The 25,686-nt window shown below is 39.4% G+C and overlaps 2 protein-coding genes across 4 annotated transcripts in view; one reads left to right on the forward strand and one right to left on the reverse strand.

Annotated features, from left to right (window-relative positions):
* The first annotated feature begins 8,723 nt into the window (after nt 1-8,723).
* The window catches only part of SLC18A1 (solute carrier family 18 member A1), a 31,489-nt gene continuing 14,526 nt past the window's right edge, over nt 8,724-25,686 (forward strand). For 2 of the 3 annotated variants that reach the window (XM_057724715.1, XM_057724714.1), the window contains exons 1-4: nt 19,025-19,148; nt 21,084-21,444; nt 22,055-22,113; nt 24,776-24,859. In XM_057724715.1, coding sequence (XP_057580698.1) covers nt 19,025-19,148; nt 21,084-21,444; nt 22,055-22,113; nt 24,776-24,859 — 628 coding nt within the window. Of the gene's footprint in view, nt 9,237-16,417; nt 16,610-18,939; nt 19,149-21,083; nt 21,445-22,054; nt 22,114-24,775; nt 24,860-25,686 lie in introns of those variants that run through there. The other variant, XM_057724713.1, reaches the window with a different exon arrangement.
* Nucleotides 10,903-12,708, reverse strand: LOC130846451 (nucleoporin p54-like). Its single transcript, XM_057724716.1, is given in 1 exon segment — nt 10,903-12,708. A coding segment is annotated over 1 exon segment (1,536 nt). The 5' UTR covers nt 12,681-12,708; the 3' UTR covers nt 10,903-11,144.

A 25,686-nucleotide genomic window follows, 5' to 3' on the forward strand; every position in this document is an offset into this window, starting at 1 on the left:
CCCTGAGTGATGGATGGATTGTGTTGCTGTTTACTGCATAGAACATAGAGAAGGAGGTGAGGAACTTTGCTGCTGGTGGAGGAGGAAAAGAGAAAAGCTGATTGTTTGGGGATCTGTTTAGTTAAGTTTCCTGTGGAATATTCAGAATGAGATTTCTATTCAACTAAATAGGTAACTATCCCAGGAGAAGATATCTGGGCTAAACCGAGATCAAAATTTATAACTTATCACCATGTTAGTAGTATGAAAGTAGAAGAGATAAGCCAGAGAGTGTGTGGTGTGCGGTGGAAGATGCTAAAGGCCAACATTTAAGAGATCACTAAGATTAGGGAGTGTACCGAGGAAGAGTATCTTGTAATCAAACTTGGAGTTATATTAGAGTTGGAGAGAAACCAGAGCACATGTCCTAGAAGCAAAACGAAGAGAAAATCTTAAGGAGGGATTACTGTGCTGTTAATTCCAGAAACTGAAGAGAAGACAAGTTATTGGAGTACTACAAGTATCCATTTTGTTTGGTCATTAGAAGACCACTGCGATATAATGGGAAAATAGATGTTTAATGGAGAACAATAAACTTCTTTACATAGGTGAAAGTTGTAGGGGTTAACTGTGTGTAATGGTGTTATATTACAAATGAAGTGATCACTACCTAGTTATTTAAAGTCTATTTTAGGGGCATCTCATTTCCATGCCCTTTGGTATAAATGCCCATAACCCTTTTGAACCAAATCACTGAAACAAGAAATATGTTAATCTGTATTTATACATGTATATATACGGATATTTATTGAAACATTTTTGAAATAGCAAAACTGTAGAAATAATGTAAATTGAATGTGTATTCATAAGTTATGGCCTATCCAGTCAAATGTATTCCTCAAATTTTGAAGAATTAGTTTAGCCTTAAGTGTTGTAATTTTAAAAATCCTCCAAGGTAAATTAAAGCTTTTTTAAAGCAACTGCAAAATAGTGTGTAGAATAATTTGTATACATTTTAAGTATATATATGTATATATATATGAATATGAATATGAGAGTGAATTCTACTTTTAATTTAATAAGCTTTCTATGTAGTTTTAATCCTTTAATATGTTTGCAACTGATTTTTTTTCAAATACAATGTATGACAACTTTCTTTTTTTATAAAAATTTCAGATCTGGTCTTCTTATGCTAATTTTTCACAATAGTAGGTAAGTTTCAGATATGAATACCAGACTGTTAGCTATCACTAAACCTTTTATCCTTTTATTTTAGGAGTAGTTCAAGATTTTAACTTTTTAAAACATTTTCTTTAACTTTTTACTCTGTGAGCAGGAATCAGTTATGGTCTGTAGTGCATAAACAAAGTATTATTCTCAAAATTTATTTAACAAATATTGAAACAACTTATTATGTGTACTGGGTACTGTTGTGAGTCCTAGAGATACACCAGTAACCTAAACAAAGTCCTTGTCCTTATGGCGGTGCTTATAAGAGTGGATAAGTCAGAAACAAATGGTTTATTAATAAAGTGCCTGGTAGTGACAAGTGTAATGAAAAATTATAAAACAGAGTGAACAGTAAAAGAATGATCAAGGTGGAGAGAAGATTTTAGATAGTGTGGTCAGAGAATGTGCCTCTCAGCCATCTGAGATCTAAACAAAGAGAGAAAGTAAGTCATGGAAGCTCCAGGGGACATGCGATTCAGGTAGAGAGAAAAGTGCAAAAGTCCTGAGGCAAAAGGAAAGTGGGGCTAGGATGGATTTGGCTTAGCAGAGAACAGCATGAGAGAGGACTGGGCCATGTCAGATAGAACCTTGGAAGCTATGGATAGGGGTTTGAATTTTATTTTTAGTTTGATCAGAGAGTTTTGTGAGGGGATGATATGATCTGGTTAGGCTTTAAAAAGACACCTTGTTCTGCTAAGAAAAAGTGAATTGGGGCAGAAGACAAAGAAGAGATTGAGACCAATTAGGAAGCTGTTGTAATTGTCTGAGGTGAGCAGTGATGAGTCAAACTAGAGTGATGGGTGTCCTCCAGCACATCTCCACAGCACGCTGGCCTTTCCTCCATCACAGATCTCATTGCTGTGATGGCAGCATCATCGGTAAGTGTCCATTTATATTTTTTTCTCATGCTGTTCATCTCTGTAACTTCAGATGCAGACCAAGGGGATTGGCAATGGGATGTAGAGAAGAAGGTAGTTAGGAGAAACATTTTGAAGAAAAAAGTGATAGAGGTAATACTGCTGTAACAGGAATCATTAACTGGGGACCCATGGAAATCTATGAGACGTTGTGCAAAATGTATGCATATGGGTATCTTTCATGGGAATGACCAGTAGGTTTCTGTCAGATTCTCACAGGAGCCTGAAACTCTTAAAGAAAACAAAATAGCTGAGCATCACTGAGTAATCGGAAAAGTGGTATTTCCATTTATAGAATCATATTTCTAAATGGTAGTGTCAGATATCTGGTAGCACTTGGCACCATCTACAACTTTTTAGATAATTACAGTTATTTTTATTTTATAATTTCTTAGGGTCTTATGATAGTATCTGTGTAGAATTCAGGTAATTAAAAAATATTAATCAAGTGAAATTGAATCTGAGAATTTCTCAGTTATTTAGAGCATTGATATTTATACTGTTCCTCATGATTTTTAAAAAAGTATTTCCTTAATCTATAAGAAAGACAAAGGATAAAACAAATATCCTACACATAGAAAAATATAGGCAGGAAATTATGGAACAATCTTAGTTTCCCTAATAATGAAGAAATTCAAACTGGAACACCATGAGGTTCTACTGTGTTTGTTAAATGAGCAAAACTAACCCAGTGATTCTTTTTTAAGCATTGGCAGAATTAGGGGCTAAGGGATGCACCAACACATTTCTCCTGGCTTTGTAAACTGTCCAGTCCTTCTGGAGAACAACGTGGTATGTGTTGGGGACCACAACACTGTTCATAGCGTTCGATCCAATAATTTGTTTTCTCAACCTCAATAATGGGATTATTAACCAAAGGAATATGTTTATAGCTTGTTATGGCAATATGGTTATTCACCATAGTGAAAATGAAGTAGTAACCTAAATATCTAGCAGTAGTGAACTAGACAAGGATTCTATATTTAATGGCTATTGGCATGCATATGATGTATAAGCTAGTGGAATTTAAGTATATGGAACTATTTATATAAAATAATAGTGAGTGAAAAGAGCTAGAACAGACATAGACCAATTGCAGCACGTTTGTACACTGCTGAAAATCAGAAGACAGAGGGCAGTGATATAAATAATTCATATGGCAGGGCTTTGTAGTGGGGGGGGCGGTGCCTATTTTTTTTTTCTAGAATGTTAAATGTTCAAAGTCACATACACTCACACAGAGAGCATCACCTGGAGGAGGGGTGCAATACAGTATTATGTTTAAGAGGCTCTGGAGCCAGACAACTTAGTTGAAGTCCTGGTTTTCTTAGTTCTATGATCTTGAACAAAAATTTATGTGTTTATTTGTTGTCTCTAGGTCTCATTTGCAAACTGAGGATCGTAATACTACCTTCTTCGTAAACTTGTAATAAGCATTAAAAGAGATTGCTGCAAAAGGTTTGGCAAATAGTAAGAGCTAAGTATGTTTTAACTAGCATTATTATTTATACTTTGATCAATCATGTACATATTAATTACTATATAACAGGCTGTTTTCTAAGAGCTTTATAAATGGCATATCTCCCTGACTAGTTTGTATTAAGCAGGGACTATGTCTTATAAATATCTTGTGTCTCCTCGCTATAGTACTTAGCAAGGTAGTTTGCATATAATACATAATAAATATCTAGTAGGTGAATGCAAATGGGTTTCTCCTTCCCTAAGGATGAACAGTTCTCCATTTCTATTTGGAGGGTTTTTCCTAAGGAACACTCACCCCATCAGATTGTATGCTGGTTACTGTCCTCTTATTATTGTTGAAATCCTATCCTTATTTTATCCCAAGGAATGCAGAGAATTAGCAGCAGGGAATGTGGTTGGAACATGAGACTCAGAGTCACCAGCCCCAGTCTCAGTGTTGACTGTCCCCTTAAGCACAGTGTGACCCTGGGCCGATACTCAATTCCTTTTGTCTCTAAGTCTCCATATGTCAGTTGGGAACATTTCATGTCACAGTTCTCAAGGATTTAAAAGAAGGCTTCTAGAAATCAACAGGGCAAACAGAAATGCAAACACATTCTTTTTCACAAATGATTAAGGGGAAAAAAAAATTATAGAAGGGCAGGGGAAGAAAAGCTCATGCCAGTGACCTAATTTTCCCCATATAATGTGTGTCTCTCTTCATTTGCTGGAAAATCCTGATCAAGGAAAACATTATGAAGACAAGCCACAGCAAATCAAATCACTAGGTCTATACATTTCCATGTAACAAGGCATAAACCAGTGTTAAGATCATCAATATAAAATTTTCAGCATGAGATGGGAGAGGAAGCTAATTAATTCATCTATATATATGAATAATATATCATTCATATGAATATGAATATATACATTTCTTTCTGTGTTGGGTATTTTCTAATTCTGACCAGCAGACACAGAGTGAGCTTTATAGGCTGAAAACTATACTTTAACCTCCTGGAAACTGAGATCTCTTGTTCTATTTCATGTTACTTTCATTGTCACTAGGGTTGCTGATGTGTTATGGAAAGAAAGGGGACAGCAGAGGGCCCCCTATGATCAGAACATGGCTGCTTAAGGGTAAACAGTGCAATATTTAAACATATAAACCCAAGCAGAGGCCAGTGGCTGGGAGTTCTCTTACCAGATGCTGGCTGTATCATTGTCTGGTAGTGGGAAAAAGTGTCCTTGAAACTCCGGGTGCCCTTTGTCAAAGACTTTCTTTTGTTGTCAGATCAAGACAGCCCTTTCTCATCCCAAATGTTCTAAAAAAAAAAAAAAAGAATCAGTTGAATAAATGATGATGCATCTATTTGATGAAATATTATTCAGACTCTAGGACAGATAGAAAAATATCTTAAACATGGGGAAAATTTTCACAACACAATACTGAGTAGAAATTCTATAGGAAATGTCATACACAGTATAATCTCTATTATCTATAGGTGTGCGTATACCCTTAGAGAAAATATTGGAAGTAGATATATAGATGTCAACAGTGACTATCTCTGAATTATGGGATTTTTGCACTCTTTATATTTGTCATTTTATTGATATGATCCTACATTACTCTTTTATATCAGAAATAAAAGTAGGAATATTAAGGTCTTTCTGTTTAAAGTGTTACAGTTTTCGTTTTAACAGGCAGCAGTTTCGACTAGTGGTAAAATAGGTGAGTGATCAGGCAAATGAAAAGTTCTGTATTGTAGAGACCTGAAAGGAATTTGGGGCAAAGAAAGTAGTGAAGGATGACACAGTGTCAATATATTTTTTAAAATTATTTATTTATTTATTCATTTGGCTGTGCCGAGTCTTAGTCATGGCATGCGGGATCTTCATTATGGCATTTGGGATCTTTTGTTTTTTGTTGTTGTTGCGGCATGTGAACTCTTAGTTGCTCCATGTGCACTCTTAGTTGCAGCATGTGGGATCTAGCTCCCTACCCAGGGATCGAACTCTGGCCCGCTGCATTGGAAGTGTGGACTCTTAGCCACTGGACCAAGAGGGAAGTCCTCACAGCATCAGTATTTGATGAGAACTCATTGTTTTACCTCTAAGACTAGTTTATGATAGGTTATGATTGTTAGACCTAGAATAGACCTTGGGGATCAACTAGGTCTAACTCTCCAATTTACAAACGAGGAGACTGAGCTCAGGAAAGTAAAGTGATTTCCCAAGTTCCAGAGACAAGGTATTAGCAGGGCTAGGAAGACAATCTAACCTTCCTAGACTTTAGACAGTGTTTTTTTGCTCCATAGCCTCCAAAGCTGCACAGTTCTGGCTCTGTCGCCTGTGTACACATTGGGATGAGTCTGGAAGAGTCCCTCTGATGCAGGCTAGTTAGAGATGAGCTGTTCTATCCCCATGTAGGGGAACTTTGGAAGACCAAATTATTTCGAAGACAGGTGGAGCCTTCTGATGATTTGAAATGAGAACCCAAGACCCAGGCTTTGATCTGGTATCTGTCGGAAGCCCCTTCTTAACTTGCAAAGATGACCTGGGGACAAGCTAGACCTACGATTCTCAGGAAAAATTCTGGGGATTTATTCTAATTTGGATCATTTCCACTTTTCCATCAGTTGTCATGGTAATGTGCCTGTACTGTCTCAACGTCAGCCTGTCTGTTGCTAGACAAAGGCCTTATTTCCTGGCTTATTTATGATGTACTCATTGGGAAGGTGCAGTAAAGCTTAAATGACATTTTTTATCAAGAAATGCAAGTTGAATGAGCACTGATAATGCTCTCAGCATCGTGCTAGGCACTGGAAAACCTCAGAAGAACCAGAGGACATGTTCTTGATCTCAAGTAGTAAGTACATTGGGCCGAGCTCTGTGTCCTCAGGCAGACAGTGTCTCTGCGCCTGTGTCACATCTTTAAAGCGAGGGTGGCATTACTGTAAAATATATTACTAAGGAGCTAAATTGCAGAGTCAAGATTAACACACATGATTTGACAGAGAGAACATGTAAAACAGCATGGGATGACATGCTAGATTGCCTAACTGGTAAGAGAAAGGTCAGCTAGGATTTACCAAGGTCAGATTAGTCTCCACAGGAAGGCAGAATTTGGGGCAAATTTGGATTGGAGGAGCAATAGTGCACGTCCCATGTGAATCTGGAGTAAGACATACAAATTCTCGTGGTTAGATAATAGCTCTGAAGCAGTTCATGGTGGATAGTACATTTCGAAGAGGAATTTATTTTAGGGAACTTAGTGTTTGGAAGCTCCCCCCACAAACAGAGGAATTCAACCAGAGCAGAATCAATGTGTTACTGTTTTTCTGATAAGTGCATAGGATCTAATATTATGCACCTATGATGTGACAGGCTTTCTTCTAAGTGCTTGTTGTTAATTTACTCACTAAATCTTCCTAGGAACTCTATAAATTAGCAAAGCATTGTGCATTAGCAAAGTTAGCAAAAAGTCTATAAGTTGAGGCACAGAAAAATTGGCTAGTTTCTCCAAAGTCTCACAGCTAGTAAATGGCAGAACCAGGACCCAAACCCTGCTAATTCAGGTGCTTCTTCTCTGCTTCCTGGTATTTATAGAAGGATATTTATAGAAAACATGGCCTTTGTTCCTGTGAGAAGTTACCACTGGCCTTTCATATCTCACTTAAGTCATGGACACGTCCACAGGCTCTCTGATAAATGGTTTGTGGGATGGTAGATTTTCCAACTCTGGTCTTATGAATTAAAGTTAATAAGAAGCCATGACTGAGGCTAAGATTCTAAGGATTAGTGGTAGACTTTAAAACCCTCAGTCCTGCTTGTGGAATTCTGCTCACATAGTCAAGGATGGGTAAGTTTGGGAGCTGAATTCCAAATGGAAGGTTGAATTTCCTTATTCCCATTCGTAAGCAGTGAGGCTCTGGGAAAGTACATCTCCTTCCTGGCTTCCAACCACAGCCGGTCTTACTTATGCTTAGAGAGGTGAGAATGTATTATCATCATAGATAACAGTAACAAATAGTTACAGAGCATCTCTACTGGGCAAGATGCCAGGTGCTGTGTGGAATACAAAGATGGCTAAGATAAAAACCTGCCCTTAAGTAGCTTACAGTCTAGAAGCAGATAACTCTAATTCAAGGAAAAATGTCACAAGTGTCATAAAATATTATATCTCTACATCTGGCTTTTGGCCAGTCTTGTTCTTTTTGTTTATTTTGTTTTGTTTGGAGTATTTTGTTTGTTTGTTTAACATTTAATTAATTTAATTTTTTAATTTATTTAATTATTTATTTGGCGGTGCTGGGTCTTCATTGCTGCATGTAGGATCTTTAGTTGCGGCGCGTGGGATGTGGTTTCCTAACCAGGGATCGAACCCAGGCCCCCTGCATTGGGAGCTCGGAGTCTTAACCCCTGGACCACCAGGGAAGTCCCTATTTTTATTTATTGAATGAAAGATTCTTTAAATTCTATAGTCCTTTACAAGTTTCAGAAATTGAACACAGATGATTATGATCCCATAATAATCCTTTTTTCCCCCCACCCCTATATTGGCCAGTTTTGTTCTTAACCAATTCCTGCATAGATGCAATGGGCACTAAAGGAAAGGAGGTGGAGGCGCTGACTGGTAATAATAGCTGGGGCTGTGTGTCCTGAGCAAAGCAGGCTTGAGTCAAACTAGGCAGAGATGGTACCCTCTGATGATCAGGGGAACATGGCCAGGCTGAAACTTTACAGTTGAGGGAGTATTTTGAAATGACATAATGAGAGGCAGTAAAGAATTAGAAAGGAGGGCCCTCACCAGGGAAGAAAAGATAAAAGAGTGTTGATAGCAGGTAGAGATTTCCAGATAACCAGGTATGTGGACATGAGGCTTAGGTCTGTACTGAAGAGTCAAAGAAAAAGACTGGGGTAACAGATGAGAAGCAACAGCCAGAAGACTCCTACCAGGGTATCCTCCTACCAAGTTCCACATTGTAATAGGACAGCTGCAGGCTCCCCTTGGTGGCCCTGGCCAAAAGAAATCCAGGCTGAGTTTAAAGGGAGCTGACTCTAGGGATAAGGAAGCTGGTTTCTCAGGGGGCAGATTCTGTATCTTCTTTGGCTTTAAATGTTACTGAGTCAGCCGCCTCCGTAAGCAAGGCTATATCTCCTCAAGAGCCCTGAGGGTGAATGGATGCTGGTTGGCTGGTGGGGAGGTGCCTGAATTTCCCTGTCTCCAGTCTACTTATTTATTGCTGAGTTTGCCACCAGTTCTCTATCAGTGAGGTTCCAGGTCATTTTGAATTTGGTCTTTAAAGCACCTTGTTTCCCTTTATCTGAAACAAGCTCCTTCCTTGATTTATGGGACACAGCAATTCCCAGGTTTTTGGACATAGATCCCTCTTTCAGGGCCCACAGTGCCATGTAGATCATAACCATAAAGTAACAATCCCCTGGCCTTTTTAGAAGCCTGTGACAGGAACCAAACCTCTCCAGTCTGAGGCTGGAGCACTGACATATGCTTGCATAAGAGGAAGTATGAACTGATTGTTAAATATTTGAACTGCAAGAGAAAGAGGAAGCAATGAGAAACAAAAGCACTCTCCATGTCCGAGTCACAGGACCAACTACTCTGGCAGGCCACATCTGCTGCAGCCAAATGTAAGTATAATTAAGTTATACGTGCTATTTGGTCTGCAGAAAAAAGCTTTCTGTCTGAGGATGCTGTGTTCCAGCCACTTTAACTGGAGTGATGACAGAACCACTGTGAAAGAGCCTCTGAGTTCCATTTCAGTTCTAGATGGTTCTCAACAGGCTGCTCTGGCTAGAAATCATTAGTCCTGGCGACTCAGAATCTGTCAGTCTAATTATACACAAACAGAGCTCTTACTTTTACTGGTGATTTTTTATTTTTAACTTTTCCACTATGACTTGGATAATAAATAAAAAATCTCCTATACTTTTTGCCTTTTAGCATAACCACTAATATAACTTAGGTGTATTTATCTCATGTATATGGAATTTTTATAGATATATAATTGCAATGCACATAAAGTTTAAAAAATTAATCATACATAACACAAAATTTATTATCCTAGCCGTTTTAAACTGACAGTTCAGTTGCATTAAGTATATTCACGCTGTTGTGCAACTGACCAATGTCTGGAAGTTTTTCAGCTTGCAAAACCAAAACTCACTTCCTCTTCCCTCCAGACCCTGGAAACCACCTTTCTACTTTCTGATTCTATGAATTTGACTGCTCTTAGTTAGCTCAATAAGTGAAATCAAACAATATTTGTCTTCTTGTGACTGGCTTATTAAACTTAGCATAATATCCTCAGGGTTTATCCATGTAGCATGTGTCAGAATTTCCTTCCTTTTTAAGGCTGAATAATATTCTACTGTATGCAAATATCACACTTTGTTCATCCATTCGTCCATCAGTGAACATTTGGGTTGCTTCCACCTTTTGCCAATCGTGCACAATGTTGCTATGAATTTACATGAAGTTTTATACCTACCTTTTTACTTCTCATTGTAATATCCAGGTAGAAACATATATAATTTTTTCCAGGTTGATATATAGCCTACATCATAATCTTTTCTTCTCTGTTTTAACAGCAACATGGCAGTCCTTGAAACCCATATGCTTAAATCTTTTTCTACAGTTGGACATTTGAGAGTTTCCAGTTTTTCCTTCACTGCTGATAAAAATTTTGTACCTATAATGTTCCGCCTATATTTTAGCTTATATTCGTAGATTCCTACAACATGAAGTTACTAGGTTTAAAAGAAATGGATATTTTATAACTTGAAAGATAAGAGATAGGGAGGAGATAAATTAGGCATTTGGGATTTTTTTTTTATATAAAAAGTAACTATAATCAAGAATTTATAAGTTTTCATCTTTTTTAGAAATAGGTTTAAAAAACAAAAAAGTTGCAAAAATGATAAAATGGTTTTTGTTATATCCTAATTGCTTAGGTGGGTTCTGTAAATTCCAAATAAGTAAAATAATATAAAAATATATTTTCATATCTTTATAGAATGAAAAGAAAACCACGATCATTAAATACTCTTGGATTTTCTTTACTCCTCCCACAGATGAATTCACAAATATAAAAACTGACATACATTTACATTCTGAAGTACAAATCTCTGACAGCCAAGTAATTATAGTTTATTTTGTTATGTGCAAAGTAGACATTTCATATTCACTTGCTATGGAAAACAGAGTACAGGCTCAATGGAGAGTAATCATTAAACACTGATTATTTTTAAGAATGCTGTTGTAAAAGTGTACAATAGTAAATATTTTTGGTAATTATGTACTGTTTTAAAGTAATTACAGCTTTTAGATGCAAATCTTTCAAAGGCTATCTGAAGAGCAGTGAAGTGACAATTATTTCAGATTTGATGAATAATAATTTGTCAGTAACCTTCTCAAAAACCAAGTCAGGAGAGAGGACTGTTTCCCTTCTTGCCCCCTCCATGTGGTCAGTTTCCTTCTTAGGAAGGCCTGATGTAACAAGAAAATATATTTCACAAAGCTTTCAAGTTTGTGAACTGTCAACTGAAGACACCACCTCTGATGTGGATGGTTTCATTCAATCCATGTTCTACCAACTTTATATCTTCTAAGTCATCTTTTATGATGCTAATCAAGTGGCTAAGGCCTTCCTGTTGTTGTTTCAAATGCTGCTTGATTTCTCGTAACAGATCTGCATCTATGTAGTATCTTTCTTCAGATTTGACTGCTCCAAAATGATTCTGCATCCTGATTTGGGACATCAGTTCATTTAGTCGGCCCTTAAACTGAGTAGGGGCATTTAGTTCACACTGAATTGTATCTAGCTGAACTCACAACTGCTCTTCATCAGCTTGGATGGCATACCCACTCTTCCTCTGAATTTCCCGTTTAATTAGGACCTGTAAAGTTCTATGGGAAAGGTCCATGAGCTTCCTCTTGTATTGTGCAATTTTGGCCATAGTTGTAGTTTGATTCTTTTGTAATTCACCAATATCTTCAGAAATGATATCTAATCTGGTCTGATGCTGTTTAGTCATCTGATCTTGAACCTTCAGTCTTCGAAGAAGTTCTTTGAAACCCACCATTGGTACAGGAATTAACTTTTCAGAATCAGGGTTATCCACCTTGGCTTGTTCCCAGATAATTGGATCAACACCAGCAGGAGGATTCTGTAAAAGCTGTTTGATCTGTGCAGGAGAAAGTTCTGTTCTAGTCATAGAAAGGGTTACACCAAGTTGCTGCAATTGTGTTTTTATATTGGTTTGTTCAAAATGGGCATATAGTGTTGTAGCTGGAACTCTTCTTGAAGTACCATTTGGAGAACGCTCAACAACATAAATGACGACTTCTGTCTGATCATCTGGCAATGTTTTAATACCCTCTACATTTACAGTAAGGGTCTGGCTTCCTCCCAAAACGTTATGCAATGATTCTACCAACTGCTGTTGCTGGCTTCGAATATCTGTTTCTTTTTTGTTGAAAACTAAAACCACTAGCCCATCTTCATCTTTATTATTGGGCATACAACTATAACCTACTGCCTTAAATCGGCAAAAAGGATTTTCTTGTGTGAATTCCACTGGTGGAATGTTACTGTTGAAACATCCTTTTCCTGTTCCCCAAAAGGCCTGTAGTTGATTCCATTTTGCCAAAATAGCATCTCTCTCATCTCCCAGTAGTGTTGGAGCAGAAAGAGCACTTGCAGTATTTATCAGTTGGTTGGACTGGGCAGGAGCTTGTGTAGGCTGATTGAAGAGACTACCTAATGTAGTCTGTTGCTGCTGCTGCTGCTGCTGCTGTGTATTAAATCCTCCAAATCCAAGTCCAGTTCCCAAACCAGTACCTAAACCAGTACTAGTTCCAGCTGTCGTACCAAAACCAGTACCAAATCCAAAACCTTTGTTTTGAGTACTACCAAAGAATCCAGTAGTGTCTGTGTTAGTTGGAGCAGAAAAGCTGAATGCAGAACCTGCCGTTGTAGACGTTGTCCCAAATCCACTAAACCCACCCGCGGGGGCCGTGGTGGCTGCAGCGGTACCCGAGGTGCCCGAGGGAGCCTCAAAGTTGAAGGCCATGTCGCGGGAGCAGGGGACCAAGGTGCTGCTCCCGCGACACTCGGTGCACGCCTGGCATTTGGGATTAACATATACACACTACTTTATATAAAATAGGTAAAAAACAAGGACCTGTATAGCACAGTTGTTTTGTAATAACCTATAATGAAAAAGAATCTGAAAAATTGTATGTATATTTATATACACACATATATATACATATATATATGAATCATTTTGCTGTACACTTTAACACTTTAATAAAAAAAAAAAATACCTCTTCCAAAGGGAAGAAAAAAAGAAAGGCGAGAGATAGAAAGCCAAATTGCTTTCTAAAAAAATTGTATTGAGCTTCCCTGGTGGCACAATGGCTGAGAATCAGCCTGCCAATGCTGGGGACACGGGTTCAATCCCTGCTCCAGGAAGATCCCACATGCCACGGAGCAACAAAGCATGTGCGCCACAGTTACTGAGCCTTTGCTGTAGGGCCCATGAGCCACAACTGCTGAGCTCAAGTGCCTCAACTACTGAAGCCCTCGTGCCTAGAGCCCATGCTCCACCACAAGGAAAAAAAAAAAAACCCACCACAATCCGAAGCCCACGCACCGCAAGGAAGAGTAGCCCCTGCTCTCCGCAACTAGAGAAAGCCCACACAGCCACGAAGACCCAATGCAACCAATAAATAAAGTTTATTTAAAAAAAAAAAGAATTGTATGTATTTGCACACTAATAGTATATGTGAATTTACATTTCTCCATATTCACACCAGCTTTATTTTTTATTTTTTATTTTTTTTGGATACACTGCACAGCATGCAGGATCTTAGTTCCCCAATCAGGGGTTGAACCTACCCAACCCCCCCAACCCCCAGTGGAAGCATGGAGTCTTAACCACTGCACTGCCAGGGAAGTCCCTATTTATTTATTTATTTATTTATTTATTTATTTATTTATTTATTTATTACATTAGAAAATTAAACAAGAGGAAGAAAGCTCACTTCTTTTTATTCTTTCTTTCTTATTTATTTATTTATTTGGTTGCACCGGGTCTTAGCTGCAGCACACGGGGTCTTCATGGCGGCATGTGGGATCTTTAGTTGCGACATGCGGACTTCTTAGTTGTGGCATGCAGGATGTATTTCCCTGGCCAGGGATCAAACCCAAGCCCCCTGCATTGGGAGCGTGGCGTCTCAGTCCCTGAACCACCAGGGAAATCCCAAGAGTTCATTTCTGTCTGATACACAACACTCTGATTATTGACAGTGATGGGCGTTTATGAGAACACTCCAAACTTGGCTAGCCTATGAGTATAGCATGATTACATATATACATTATATATGTAACCATGGTTATATATATAATGTATAATATATGTATAGAGTAGAAACATGCCATGTGTAGTGGGGCTCAAGAAATGACAGTTGTTATTGTGGGTGCTGTTGTTTCCATTAATGCCCAAAGTATGATGATTCTTAGCCGGTACCTGCTCCCTCAGGCCCTCAGCTCCTCTAAACCATAGTTTTCCAACTACATGGGGCATCTGCAGTTTGGTGGTCTCTCAAAACAGTTTATTCTTCCCTGTGGAGGTGCTCTACACAAGTTCTTTGCTGCTAATGCTCTCTACATACAGCTTTGCTTTGCTGGTGGCTGCCCTGAGACCTCAGAGTACCAAAGCTATACTTAGGGTGGAGGGCATCATGGTGGACATGTCATCCAGGCTCAAGCATAACGTTGCTTTATGCCCAGAATCTTGTAAATGTCTTTATTATTAATATGCTTCTCTATATTTTGGCCCTAATGCCCTCTTTTCAGAGAGGCTTAGGCAATGGGGAGTGTAAGGGAGCCGGTATGCCATGCCCCCTCCAGTGGGCAGAATAATGCCCCTCCCTCCCCCGCTCCGGATGTCCACACCGTACTCTTGGAACCTGTGAGTATGTTACCTTTCATGGTAAAGGGCCTTTGTGGATGTGATTAAATTCAGGATCTTGAGATGGGGAGATTATCTTGGATTATCTGACAATGGGCCAATGTCATCATGTGAGTTTGAAACGGAGCAGGACCTAATGGTCCTTGCCCCACACCTGTGTCCTCAGCCTGCCTTTTAACTATGGAAAAACTTTAGCCAAAGAGTAAGTTTAATCAGAGAAGGGAGAAAATGCAGAAACAAAGGAAAACAATCAAAGGAGACCAAATAATAATATAGTCATTAAGCCTAGTCAAGGGCCTTTAGTTCCTTCTCAAGGGCTGTAGATAATATTCTGAACCATATCCTGTGAGCTGTCTTACAGATGCTGAAACCCCCACCAGGTGGAAAAGTTAACTACATGATGACCAGGCTGTAGCCATGACATAACCTGCCACAATTCTGAGAACTGACCTCAAGGAAATGGAAACAAACTGACCCTGGAACTGAAGATTAACTGTACCTAAAACAATCAAGATGACACTGGTCAGATCACCGATGACCAATTTCAAGATGACTGTCAGAGCTGACTGTATTGTTTCTGCATGTTGCCCCCTCCTTCTGTCTATAAAAGCTCTTGCCCCCTGATTGTCAGGGGGTGGGGAAGTTGGCCTTTGGACAGGCGTCCGCCCTCCCCCGCCAATTGCCAGCATCCAAAATAAAGCAAACTTTTCTTTCCACCAACCTGGCCTCTGTATTGGCTTGTGAGCAGTGAGCAGCCGGACCCCACCTTTGGTTGCAAGTTCTTTTAAGTGAAGAAGGGAGATAAGAGGCTAAGAGGGAGAGAGATGGAGAGTTAAAAGGAAGAGAGAGACAGAGACAGAGAGAGTTAATGCTGTGCTGCTGACTTTGAAGGTGGAAGGGGTCAAGAGATGCAGGTGGCCTCTGGAGGTTGGAAAAGGCAAGGTAACAGATTCTTTCCTAGAGTCTCCAGAAGAATTGCAATTCTGCCAAATCCTTGAGTTTTGGCCCAATAAGACCTATTTTGGAATCCAGAACTCTAAGATAATAGGCTTGTGTTCTTATAAGCCATTAAGTTTGTGGTTATTTGCTACATCAGCAATAGCAGACACCTCCTCCTATTTCTATTGTTTTCTCCCTATTTATCTTTCCAGGTCTCCGTTAAATCTCTTTCCTTTTTTTTTTTTTTTTTTTTTTTTTTTGCCCTAAATTGAAAGTTCCCAAGTTCATTAAGACAATTAGGAGGGGCTACAAATTCCACAATTAAGAAATCTCCACTGCTATTCTGCTCATTTGTTGTATTTGCTCTTTTGTAATTTATTTATGTTCTTTGCCCCACTGATGACTCTTAATGTCATAAAAGCATAGCTCTATAGGGCCACTCCAAGATTCCACAATGAGCCATGTTCTCTCCTGTAGGCATCCATCCAGTCATTCATACAAGAAATATTTCCTGGAGGCTTCCACGTGCCAGGTATTGAGCTAGTATTGGGATATAAAGATGGAAGTGCACAATCTATACCTCCACAGAGGCCAGAGGTGTTGGGTTTTTATACTTGAGAACAGTATGCATAGTTTTTGTTTGTTTGTTTTGTTTTTGGTCCTTCGGGTGTTCTAAGATTTATTTCTTTCCAGAAAGCGATTGGGTACATGGAGCCTCTTTGACTGAGTAACAAGGGAGAGGAACTGTACCCTGGTTCCGTTGTGTCTTCCAATTTATATTCAGACCCACACAAAAGTTAATGTGTTTGATGATAGATAAGCACAGACGAAAAACAGCGTAGCCCAGTGCATCTTTGTTAGGATAATTTCTCCCCTCTCTTTATCCTCTTCAGTGCTGCTTTCCTGCCTGTGACGCAGGGAGCTAAGTTTCCAATTAAATCTTTGTGGACAAAGGGCACACATGGCATCCTCAGATAACAGGTGGCAATAAATCCATCAGCACATCCACTTTCAGAGAAGAGTCCCTGCTGAACTGCGAACAGCTGCCAATAGCTCAGAGTACCTCACACAAGGTGAGCTCTAAGGTAAGATGTTTCTCTCTCTGGACACATTTAATCCTTCCTTGTAATTTGCGTCTCTCAGCAGAAAATTCTGACTTTAAAGTTTACTACTGATTCGTTGACAAATTCCTGGTTTTGTTTGTTTGTTGTTTTGGTTTGGTTTGGTTTGCTTGAATATTTTTGGTCTGTCCTCAGAGAACTTATTTTATTCCATTTTACATCTTTTAGTTTTCCATTGCTTTTCTTTTAGTCTCTTCTTAGTTTCTCATGTATGCATTTCTTGTATATCCGAAGTCTTCCATATCCTATATGTATTTAGATATGGCTTTTCCTTATATACAAAGAAATGAACGGTCTTAAATGGTTTGCATGCATTTTCTGGTTAAAACTGATCTGGAAATTGGGTTCTGTGGGCACACTTTGGTCACTTGGAACTTTAGCATGGACTATGTTCTTCTCCCAGCCCTTGCCTTGGAACAGAGTAGCTCAGTGCTGGGATACTTCCAACATGTGAGGCTGACTGTTGAACCCCAGTGATAATCATTTAAAATTTTTTACTTCTTGTATTATAAAAATAGTTAATTATAGAATAATTACAGAATACCTCAACATTACAGAAAAGGAAAAAGAAGATAATCTGTCATTAATTATAATGACTGACACTTGTGGGTGTATCTTTCTAGTCTTTTAAAATGGTGCACATATATTTATTTTTTATATAATTGAGGTCAAGCTGTAAATACAGTCTAATATCCTTCTTTTTCCTTAATATACTGAGTATTTTCTGTCATCAGAATTATTTGAAAACATTGTTTTTAAGAGCCACTTATATTCTATCATTAAAATGTATCATTTTTTCACTAACATAAATACTTTAACAATTATTAATTTTACACATAAATCTTTGGCTGCATTTCTGATTTTTTCCTTAAGATAGGTTCCAAATCAAAGGGTATACAATTTTTAGAGCCTGATATTTCATGACAGTAATCTATTTTAAAATTTATAAGATTGGAATTGTTAATACTACAACAGAAACAACAGAAAGGAAAATGAAATTCTTTCCTGAAGTTTAACAAAATACTGTGACTTAAGGCTGACTAATGACATGAAATCCGTAGAAAATAAATCATCGAAGTTAGTATTTTACTTACACAGAGTAGCACAGTTTTCTGAGCAGGGGTTTATAGGTTAAACAAAAGAATAGGCATGTTTCTAGTAACATAGAGCAAAGGAAGATGCGGGGCCGGGGGGTGGGGGGGTACATTTCTGCAAGTTAAAAAAAACTTGGGATTTTTTTTCTGGTTTGACACGAATTGTGTGACCTGCAACACATCTCTTAGCTTCTTGAATCTCAGATTTCTCATCTGTGAGATAAAAGGGTTGGTCTAGGTCAGTGTTTCTTAGTGGGCAGCACAAGTAGCACTTGTGGCACATGAGATATTTTAGCGTGGTACATAGACATAATTTTTTTTTGGCATGGCACATAAAGTTACATTTTTAAACAATAGTGTTTCAATTTTTAAAAAGAGTGGATTTAGAGGAAAATATTAAGTAAATAACAATACAAATAGTCCTCAGATATGACATAAACTACCGAGGTGATGGGCAAATGTCTGATGTTTGAGAAATATAGAGCTAGGTGATCTCTATAGAGCCTGCTTAATGTATGAGGTAGAATTCCAGATATAAAATGCTTCCTTGCTACCAAATGTAAAATAGATAGCTAGTAGGAAATTGCTGCATAACATAGGGAGATAAATTCGATGATGGGTGATGACTTAGAGGGCCAGGATAAGAAGGGTGAGAGGGAGTAGCACGAGGGAGGGGATATGGGGATATATGTATAAATACAGTTGATTCAATTTGGTGTACCTCAAAAACTGGCACAGGAGTGTAAAGCAATTTTATTCCAATAAAGAATTTAAAAATTAAAATAAAATAAAATGCTTCCTTGGAAGGCATTCTGAGAATGAGCTAGAGTTATGGAGATGTGTAAGAAGTAACAGAGACACAGGCATGGAAAAGGTTCAAATACCATCCTATCATTGGGAGTTCAGGATTAACAGGTGCAAACTAGTACACATAGGATGGATAAACAACAAGGCCCTACTGTATAGCACAGGGAACTATATTCAATATCCTGTGATAAACCATAATGGAAAAGAGTATGAAAAAGAATATATATCTGTATAACTGAATCACTTTGCCGTACAGCAGAAATTAACAGAACACTGTAAATCAACTATACTTTAATAAAATATAAAAAAAACAAAATAGACAAAAATACCATCCTATCACTTGCAACTCTTTGTACTTCTCATTTTAATAGTGAGTTTCACTTGTCTGGGCAGAATTTCCCTGCTCTCCTGTAAAGCCTGTAACTGCAGTCATCCGTAAGGGCCCAGCAGAGAAGCCGGCCCCAGCCCAGCCCTCACCATGCTCAGGGCAGCTTGGGACGCTCCTCAGCGGTTGCTGAAGCAGGGGAGGGAGTCCCGGAAGCTGGTGCTGCTGGTGGTGTTTGTGGCTCTGCTCTTGGACAACGTGCTGCTCACTGTGGTGGGTACGTGTGGGGGCCTTGGTGCCGAGGGTTAATTTTCTCTGGGCCCCAGAGGACACATGCCCTGGTAGAATTGAACAGTGAATGGACTGGAGAATTTTTCTTTTTCTTTTTTTGAAGGTGGAACAGCTTGCCTTCATTATTATTATTATTTTTTAACAGACAAGAAACTGCATATATTTAGAGTGTACAATTTTGTATTTTTTTCTCATTAGTAATGTATATATGGCAATCCCAATCTCCCAATCCATTTCCCCCCAACCCTCCCTGCTTTCCCCACTTGGTGTCCATATGTTTGTTCTCTACATCTGTGTATCTATTTCTGCCTTGCAAACTGGTTGATTTGTACCATTTTTCTATATTCTGCATATATGTGTTAATATATGATATTTGTTTTTCTCTTTCTGACTCACTTCACTCTGTATGACAGTCTCTAGGTCCACCCATGTCTCTACAAATGTCCCAGTTTCATTCCTTTTTACAGCTGAGTAATATTCCATTGTATATATGTACCACATCTTCTTTCCATTCATCTGTTGATGGGCATTTAGGTTGCTTCCATGTCCTGGCTATTGTAAATAGTGTTGCAATGAACATTGCGGTGCATGTGTCTTTTTGAATTATGGTGTTCTCTGGGTATATGCCCAGTAGTAGGACTGCTGGGTCATATGGTAACTCTATTTTTAGTTTTGCAAGAAACATCTATAGAGAATTTTTCTTTTTATACTTAAGAACACAAAGATTGCTGTGGATCGGAGGAAATGGCAGGAAATGAAGGTTTCCAACCTTTGCTGAAAGACCCCAGAGGTTCAAAGAGAAGGAGGTTCAGAGAGCATCTGACTGAATCAAAGAGGCTGCCCCGGGGCCAGAACTGGCAATACTTTTCTTCCTCCCTATACTATCTTTCTGAGGTGACTCTGGGATAGTGAGCATCTTCTCACTGTTTAGCCTTTGTCTGCTGTGTCAGAATAACACACTTTACATGGATATCCAGCTCCTTATCAAAACCTACCTTTCCTATGGTTCGTTTCCTCCCAGTCCTTCTGTTTTAGTTGGTAGTCTATTAATTTTACATTCAGTGCTGGTATATAAATGGGTGCCAACATGTTTCCCCTTCTGGGTAAAATATATGCTTTTAAATAAGAATCTTCCTGAGATAAATTGTAAATCCGATACAATCAGGTCTCATTATTCATGGTGTTATGCTCTATCAAGTTTCTGTAAACACTGGATTTAGTCAATACTAAATAATTCCTCCTCGGGGAAACACACACACACACACACACACACACCCACACCCACACATGTGCACACACACACACCATATAGATTATAATCTTAAAAACAACACATCCTGGTAGATTGTATTTTCTTTACAAAAGAGAAAACAAAATTCAGAAGAGTTAATGGCTTGCCTGAGGCTGCCCCTTTAACAGGTGCTGAGCTGGGATTCTATCTCTGCCCAACTGGCCCCAGAGCTGGAACTTCTTGCACTCACTGCCCTTCCCCGCCCCATGCTCTGCATCTCCGTGTGAGAGCGAAACAAGAAGGCAGAGCCCACCTTGTTCAACCTCAGCTGCAAAAGTGAGCATCTAGTGACTCAATGTTTTTTCCACTCTCTGTGTGTATGTCCACGAAAAACCATGATGGCTCTGTGAACCCTGATTTTTGTGATTACAAATAAATGTTAGCCAATAGGCGAATTCGCCAATCTGGAATCCATGAATAATGAGGACCAATTGTATGATGGTTGGAATTCAGGTACTTGAACTAATAGGATAATTTGGGCAGGCACAGTCTTTGAATAGGCTTCAGATCATGTCACTTAGACGCCTTCATGAGCATGAGTCCGGACCTCACAGTAATATCCCTGAACTGACTCGCGGTCAAAAGACAATCTGTCCTTAGCCCTCATTACTGGTTCTTCTTAACTTTCAGTGCCCATTGTGCCCACCTACCTATATGCCACAGAGTTCAAAGAAGTCAACACTTCTCTTTACCTCGGCCCCACCATGACTTCCCAACCTGCCCTCACTTCCGCCTTTTCCACCCTCTTCTCCTTCTTTGAGAACAACACCCTGGCTATTGAAGAAGGTGTGCCCAGTGACACAGCATGGACAAGTGGCACTTCAGGCACCATCCCCCCTCCACTCACCAAAGCCACCCCAGCGCATGGAAATAACTGCTTTCAAGGCACAGAGTACTTGAAGGAAGAGAACATATGGGTTGGGCTTCTGTTTGCATCCAAGGCTCTGATGCAACTTCTGATTAACCCATTCGTGGGGCCTCTCACCAACAGGTATGTCAATGGGTGCAGGGCCCCACAGGGTACTCAGGGGCTCAGAGATAAGAGGATGGGCTGAGGTATTATAAAGGTGGTTAGAAGGGATAAAGAAGGAAAACTCACTTGTCTGCACCCCAGGGCAGTCAGCTGTTCGGGAAGGATAATGTGATATTGATAAAATAACTTGGGCTTCAGATTTTCTTACTGATGTAATGACTATGGAGTACCAAGAAGAGAACCAGTGGACAGAAGTATCCTATTGGTGTTATATCAGTGCCCTGGAACATGGCTTGAATGGGGTAAGGGTGGAACTAGGACAGGCCTCTTACAGTCTAGAGCACTGGCTTCTTAGTACTTGTGTTTGGGATTATCCCGACGTTTCAAAAAGATATGCACTCTGACTGGGTTATCCTTTCTGGAAAAGAGGATTTGGGCCCTAGCCGACAGGTAAATTTGCATGTTTGTTTATATGCATTCACATGTCATATTCATTCCCTATACCTGCATTCGGAGACATGTTTTGCCATTCACTCAACTGCATTTTTGTTCCCAATTACATGAAAAAATATAGTACAAGTATATAGATGCCTGTTGGAATTGTATCTTTTTTAAAATTCCGTTTCAGGATTGGATATCACATTCCCATGTTTGCTGGCTTTGTTATCATGTTTATCTCCACAGTTAGTAAGTAATTTGCTTCCTCTTTTCTTCCCTTCATTGATTAACTTTTATTTTATCACATGCATTACCAGGAAGGGAGCAGGGTCAAGTTAGCTAATTAGTCATCTAAGTGTCCTCTGACACTGATTTAAATGCTTTACAGTTTTCTTTATGGGGACTAGAGCAGTTAAAGGCAACTCTGTTTAGTTGGTGTTTGTATATTATGCTATAAAAGAACAAATACTTCACTGCCTTCAGCAGGGGAAAATTGTGAAAACTGTTTTAATACGTATGCTATAGTGTGGGGTGTGTGTGTGTGTGCATGTGTGTGTGTGTGTGTGTGTGCGTATCTATCAGTAACTCCTTGAATGAGTTTACTACAAACCTCCCATCTTTGAGAAGAGGTCATAGTATTTTGATATGCAAAGGTAAAGGGTAACTAACAAAGAATCTAAATTGGGCAGTGGCAACTGGAAAATTCCAAAAAGTTTACTGCCTTCAATGAAGGCCATTAAAGGTTATCGCTTGGGAAAATAAATTTGCTAAGGAAACAAGAAAAAGAAAAGCAGAGAGTCTACCCAGTATCAGATAACTGTCCCAATAAAATGGAGATGGAATAAGAACAGTAAGTGAAATGAAATACATGTGGAAATTGACCCTGAGAAAATGAGAAATAATGACTGTGGGGTGGGGGCGGGGAGAGGTTAATAAAGGGGAAGGCACCCTGATGCCTCTGCTGCCTCTCTGCTCCGAATAACACACCTCCGTCTCCCTCTCGTTTTTCTTATCACCTTTCTATTACTTTTCTACTTTTTCTATTGCTCCTCCTCACATTCTCTTCCCTTCCAGCATAGGACTTGATTCCGATCAACCAGTGCTTAACAGGAATTTGTTCCGTTCATGGCTGGAAGGTGCAAAGTGCAGGAGCTCGATGTGTGACGTTCTGTCTGAGAACTTCACCTTACTTGTGACATTCTGGTCAAACCAAAGAAAATGAAGAAATGAAAGTTAAAAATCTTCATTGAACTTCTAGGAGTTCAGCCCATGCCAAATAATAAATTAAAAACTAGTTAAGACACTCTGTTTCATCAAATGAGACAGAATTCATTTCACAAACCTTTATGGTGCACAGGTATGATGCTTGATGGTGAAAAGTCACTGAGCGAATGTAAAGAATGAAAAGGCGTGGCTCTGTCTACCCAGGAGTGCTTGATGCTTCCCTGGGAGACATGACAAACACCCTGCAAAATAAGATAATGCAATGTCCTGGTGGATCCCAAACTTTTTAGCATAAGATCCTTACCTGATTCTCTGCCAAGAACTCATGTTTTGAAAGCTTTTTTTATCTACCAAACTGTATGTATCAAATAATAATTATTGTTTCCATGCCATCACCAGTGTCGCTGTACTGAGCTGGCCTGACTCTAGAAAACGTTTGGGGTTTAGGGGATTATGTGTAGCATTCCTTCAGGGTTTTAAATACTGAACTGAGGCTGCCGATGTCCATCACGCCTCCTAGGGCCTCCAGCTGGGAAACATGCATAAGGTAATTAGGAGCTAAGTGGTGGCCCATGTTAGGGGTGGTCTTCCTAAGTAGGGGGACCAACTATCCTAGTTTGCCTGGAATTGAGAGGCTTCCCGGGATGTGAGACTTTTGATTTTAAACCACAAAGGTCCTGGGCAAACAGAGACGAGTTGGTTACACCGTAGCTCACCTTGAACAGATTGGAAATCAGAAAGCCTTGGAGAGAGCATTGGAGGCCTGGCAAGGAGATACCAAGTATTTGCATGTTTGGGAGACGGTGTGATCATGTCGGGAAGTAATGGCAAAAGATTATAAGCACAACCAAAGACATCTGTAATGAATGGGCAAAGGGATTCAGATTCTGCTGATTCAGACACTTTGGGAGGGAGTCTTCTCTCTTTCTGTGGTGTTGTCCTAGAATTGGAGGTGAGACATGTCTGGACTCACCAACCATGCCGCCAACGCCCTGTGATTTAGTTGTTGATAACATATTCCTGTTTGGTTCTCAGTTTCATGTATGTTAGTCTCTAGTAGACTGAATCTCTTCAAGGGCATGAACTGGATGTTCTCTTTATTTCACATCTGCTTCAGAGTCCAGCACAGCTGCATGGTCAGTATTACTTAATAAATATTCACTGATCTGATTTGGCTAAAAGAGTCTCCAGTATAAGGGGAAGGATCTGATTGGATCGCAAGATGTTTGCATTTCTACCCCATGCCTGTGGTCCTTCCCATGCTCCCGATGGCCCAATGGAACCCAACAATGGCAAATATCAAATCTGGGTGTTGCATATGGAGGATCCAGAAGTAGGGTCTAGGGACCAGTTCTCAGCCCAGGGCATTGGGTTTCATGTATAGCCCTACTCCAGTGGACAGGATGGTGGGCTTTAAGCAGGAAATGTGGACACTCAGACTTCTATCCACTGTGTGGTGAATCGGTTCATACTTCTTTGGTTTCTCAGTCTTCATACCAGTTAAAATGTGATCCTAATTAGGGGGGAGGGATTAGAAAGACAACTCTGAAAACAGGGAGCAGTGATCATGCTTTATTGAAACATATGCATAATGGCTCATGTCTAATATCATGAGCCCATTTTCTGGTGGCCAGGGAATCAAAGGCAGTTTGCTAACTGGAGCATTCTTGCTATTCTCTTTGCCCAGTGTTTGCTTTTTCTAGTACCTATACCATGCTCTTTGTGGCCCGAACTCTTCAAGGCATTGGATCTTCATTTTCATCTGTTGCAGGTAATGTCAACATTTTACACACACACACACCTCTTACTACCTTTAGACCCTATAAGATTTATATGAAGAAATTAAGGAAAATATCATCATAGTAAGCAGAAATTGTGATTTAAAAATGAGATAACTGTAGAGTTGCTAGCAGTGCCTATAAATCCCTAAGCCTGCCATAGCTTTCTCTGATAATATTTTAATAGACGCAGCTAGCTCAGGTCAGACCAAGCTCAAGGTGAAACTGTGAAGTAGGCCAGGTTTTAATTTAATGCCACTCTATGGTCTTTTCTCTGTCCCCCCACCATTTTATAGAAATAGTAATGTTAATACTATTGGTAATACCATCCCAGTTTGCAAAGTATTATCAAATACAATATTTAATGTAATCCTACAAAGTAGAGATTTTATGCCGTTTTACATATGAGTAAATGGACATAAGCGTCCAGCCCACACTCTCTCCCAGGTGCTTTCATACTCTTCTGTGAGCACCCCCATCAAACAGAGCAGTGCTCTGTGTCTGTAGGTTTTCCATTCCTTGACCTACTCCATATCCATGGAGTCAGGGAAATATACTAGGAAATGATAAAATGATGTGAAATGCAGGATCATTGGACAGTGGTATTCTGCATTACCCTTCCCAGAGACTTTTGCACTTCCAATAATATTCTGAACAGAAGGAGTAAGCAATGTGAGTATTTGGGGGACCTGTGGGTGGCAGTATTTGCAAAATACTATGGGTTAGGTTCTATAAAACCCCCTCAAATTGAAACTCTACCTTAGATGACCCCTGAAGATATAATAGGACCAAGACCAAGGACTCAGTGAGAGAGGCAGAG

Source organism: Hippopotamus amphibius, chromosome 2, assembly GCF_030028045.1.
Source record: "Hippopotamus amphibius kiboko isolate mHipAmp2 chromosome 2, mHipAmp2.hap2, whole genome shotgun sequence".
In the NCBI taxonomy this organism is placed as follows: domain Eukaryota; kingdom Metazoa; phylum Chordata; class Mammalia; order Artiodactyla; family Hippopotamidae; genus Hippopotamus; species Hippopotamus amphibius.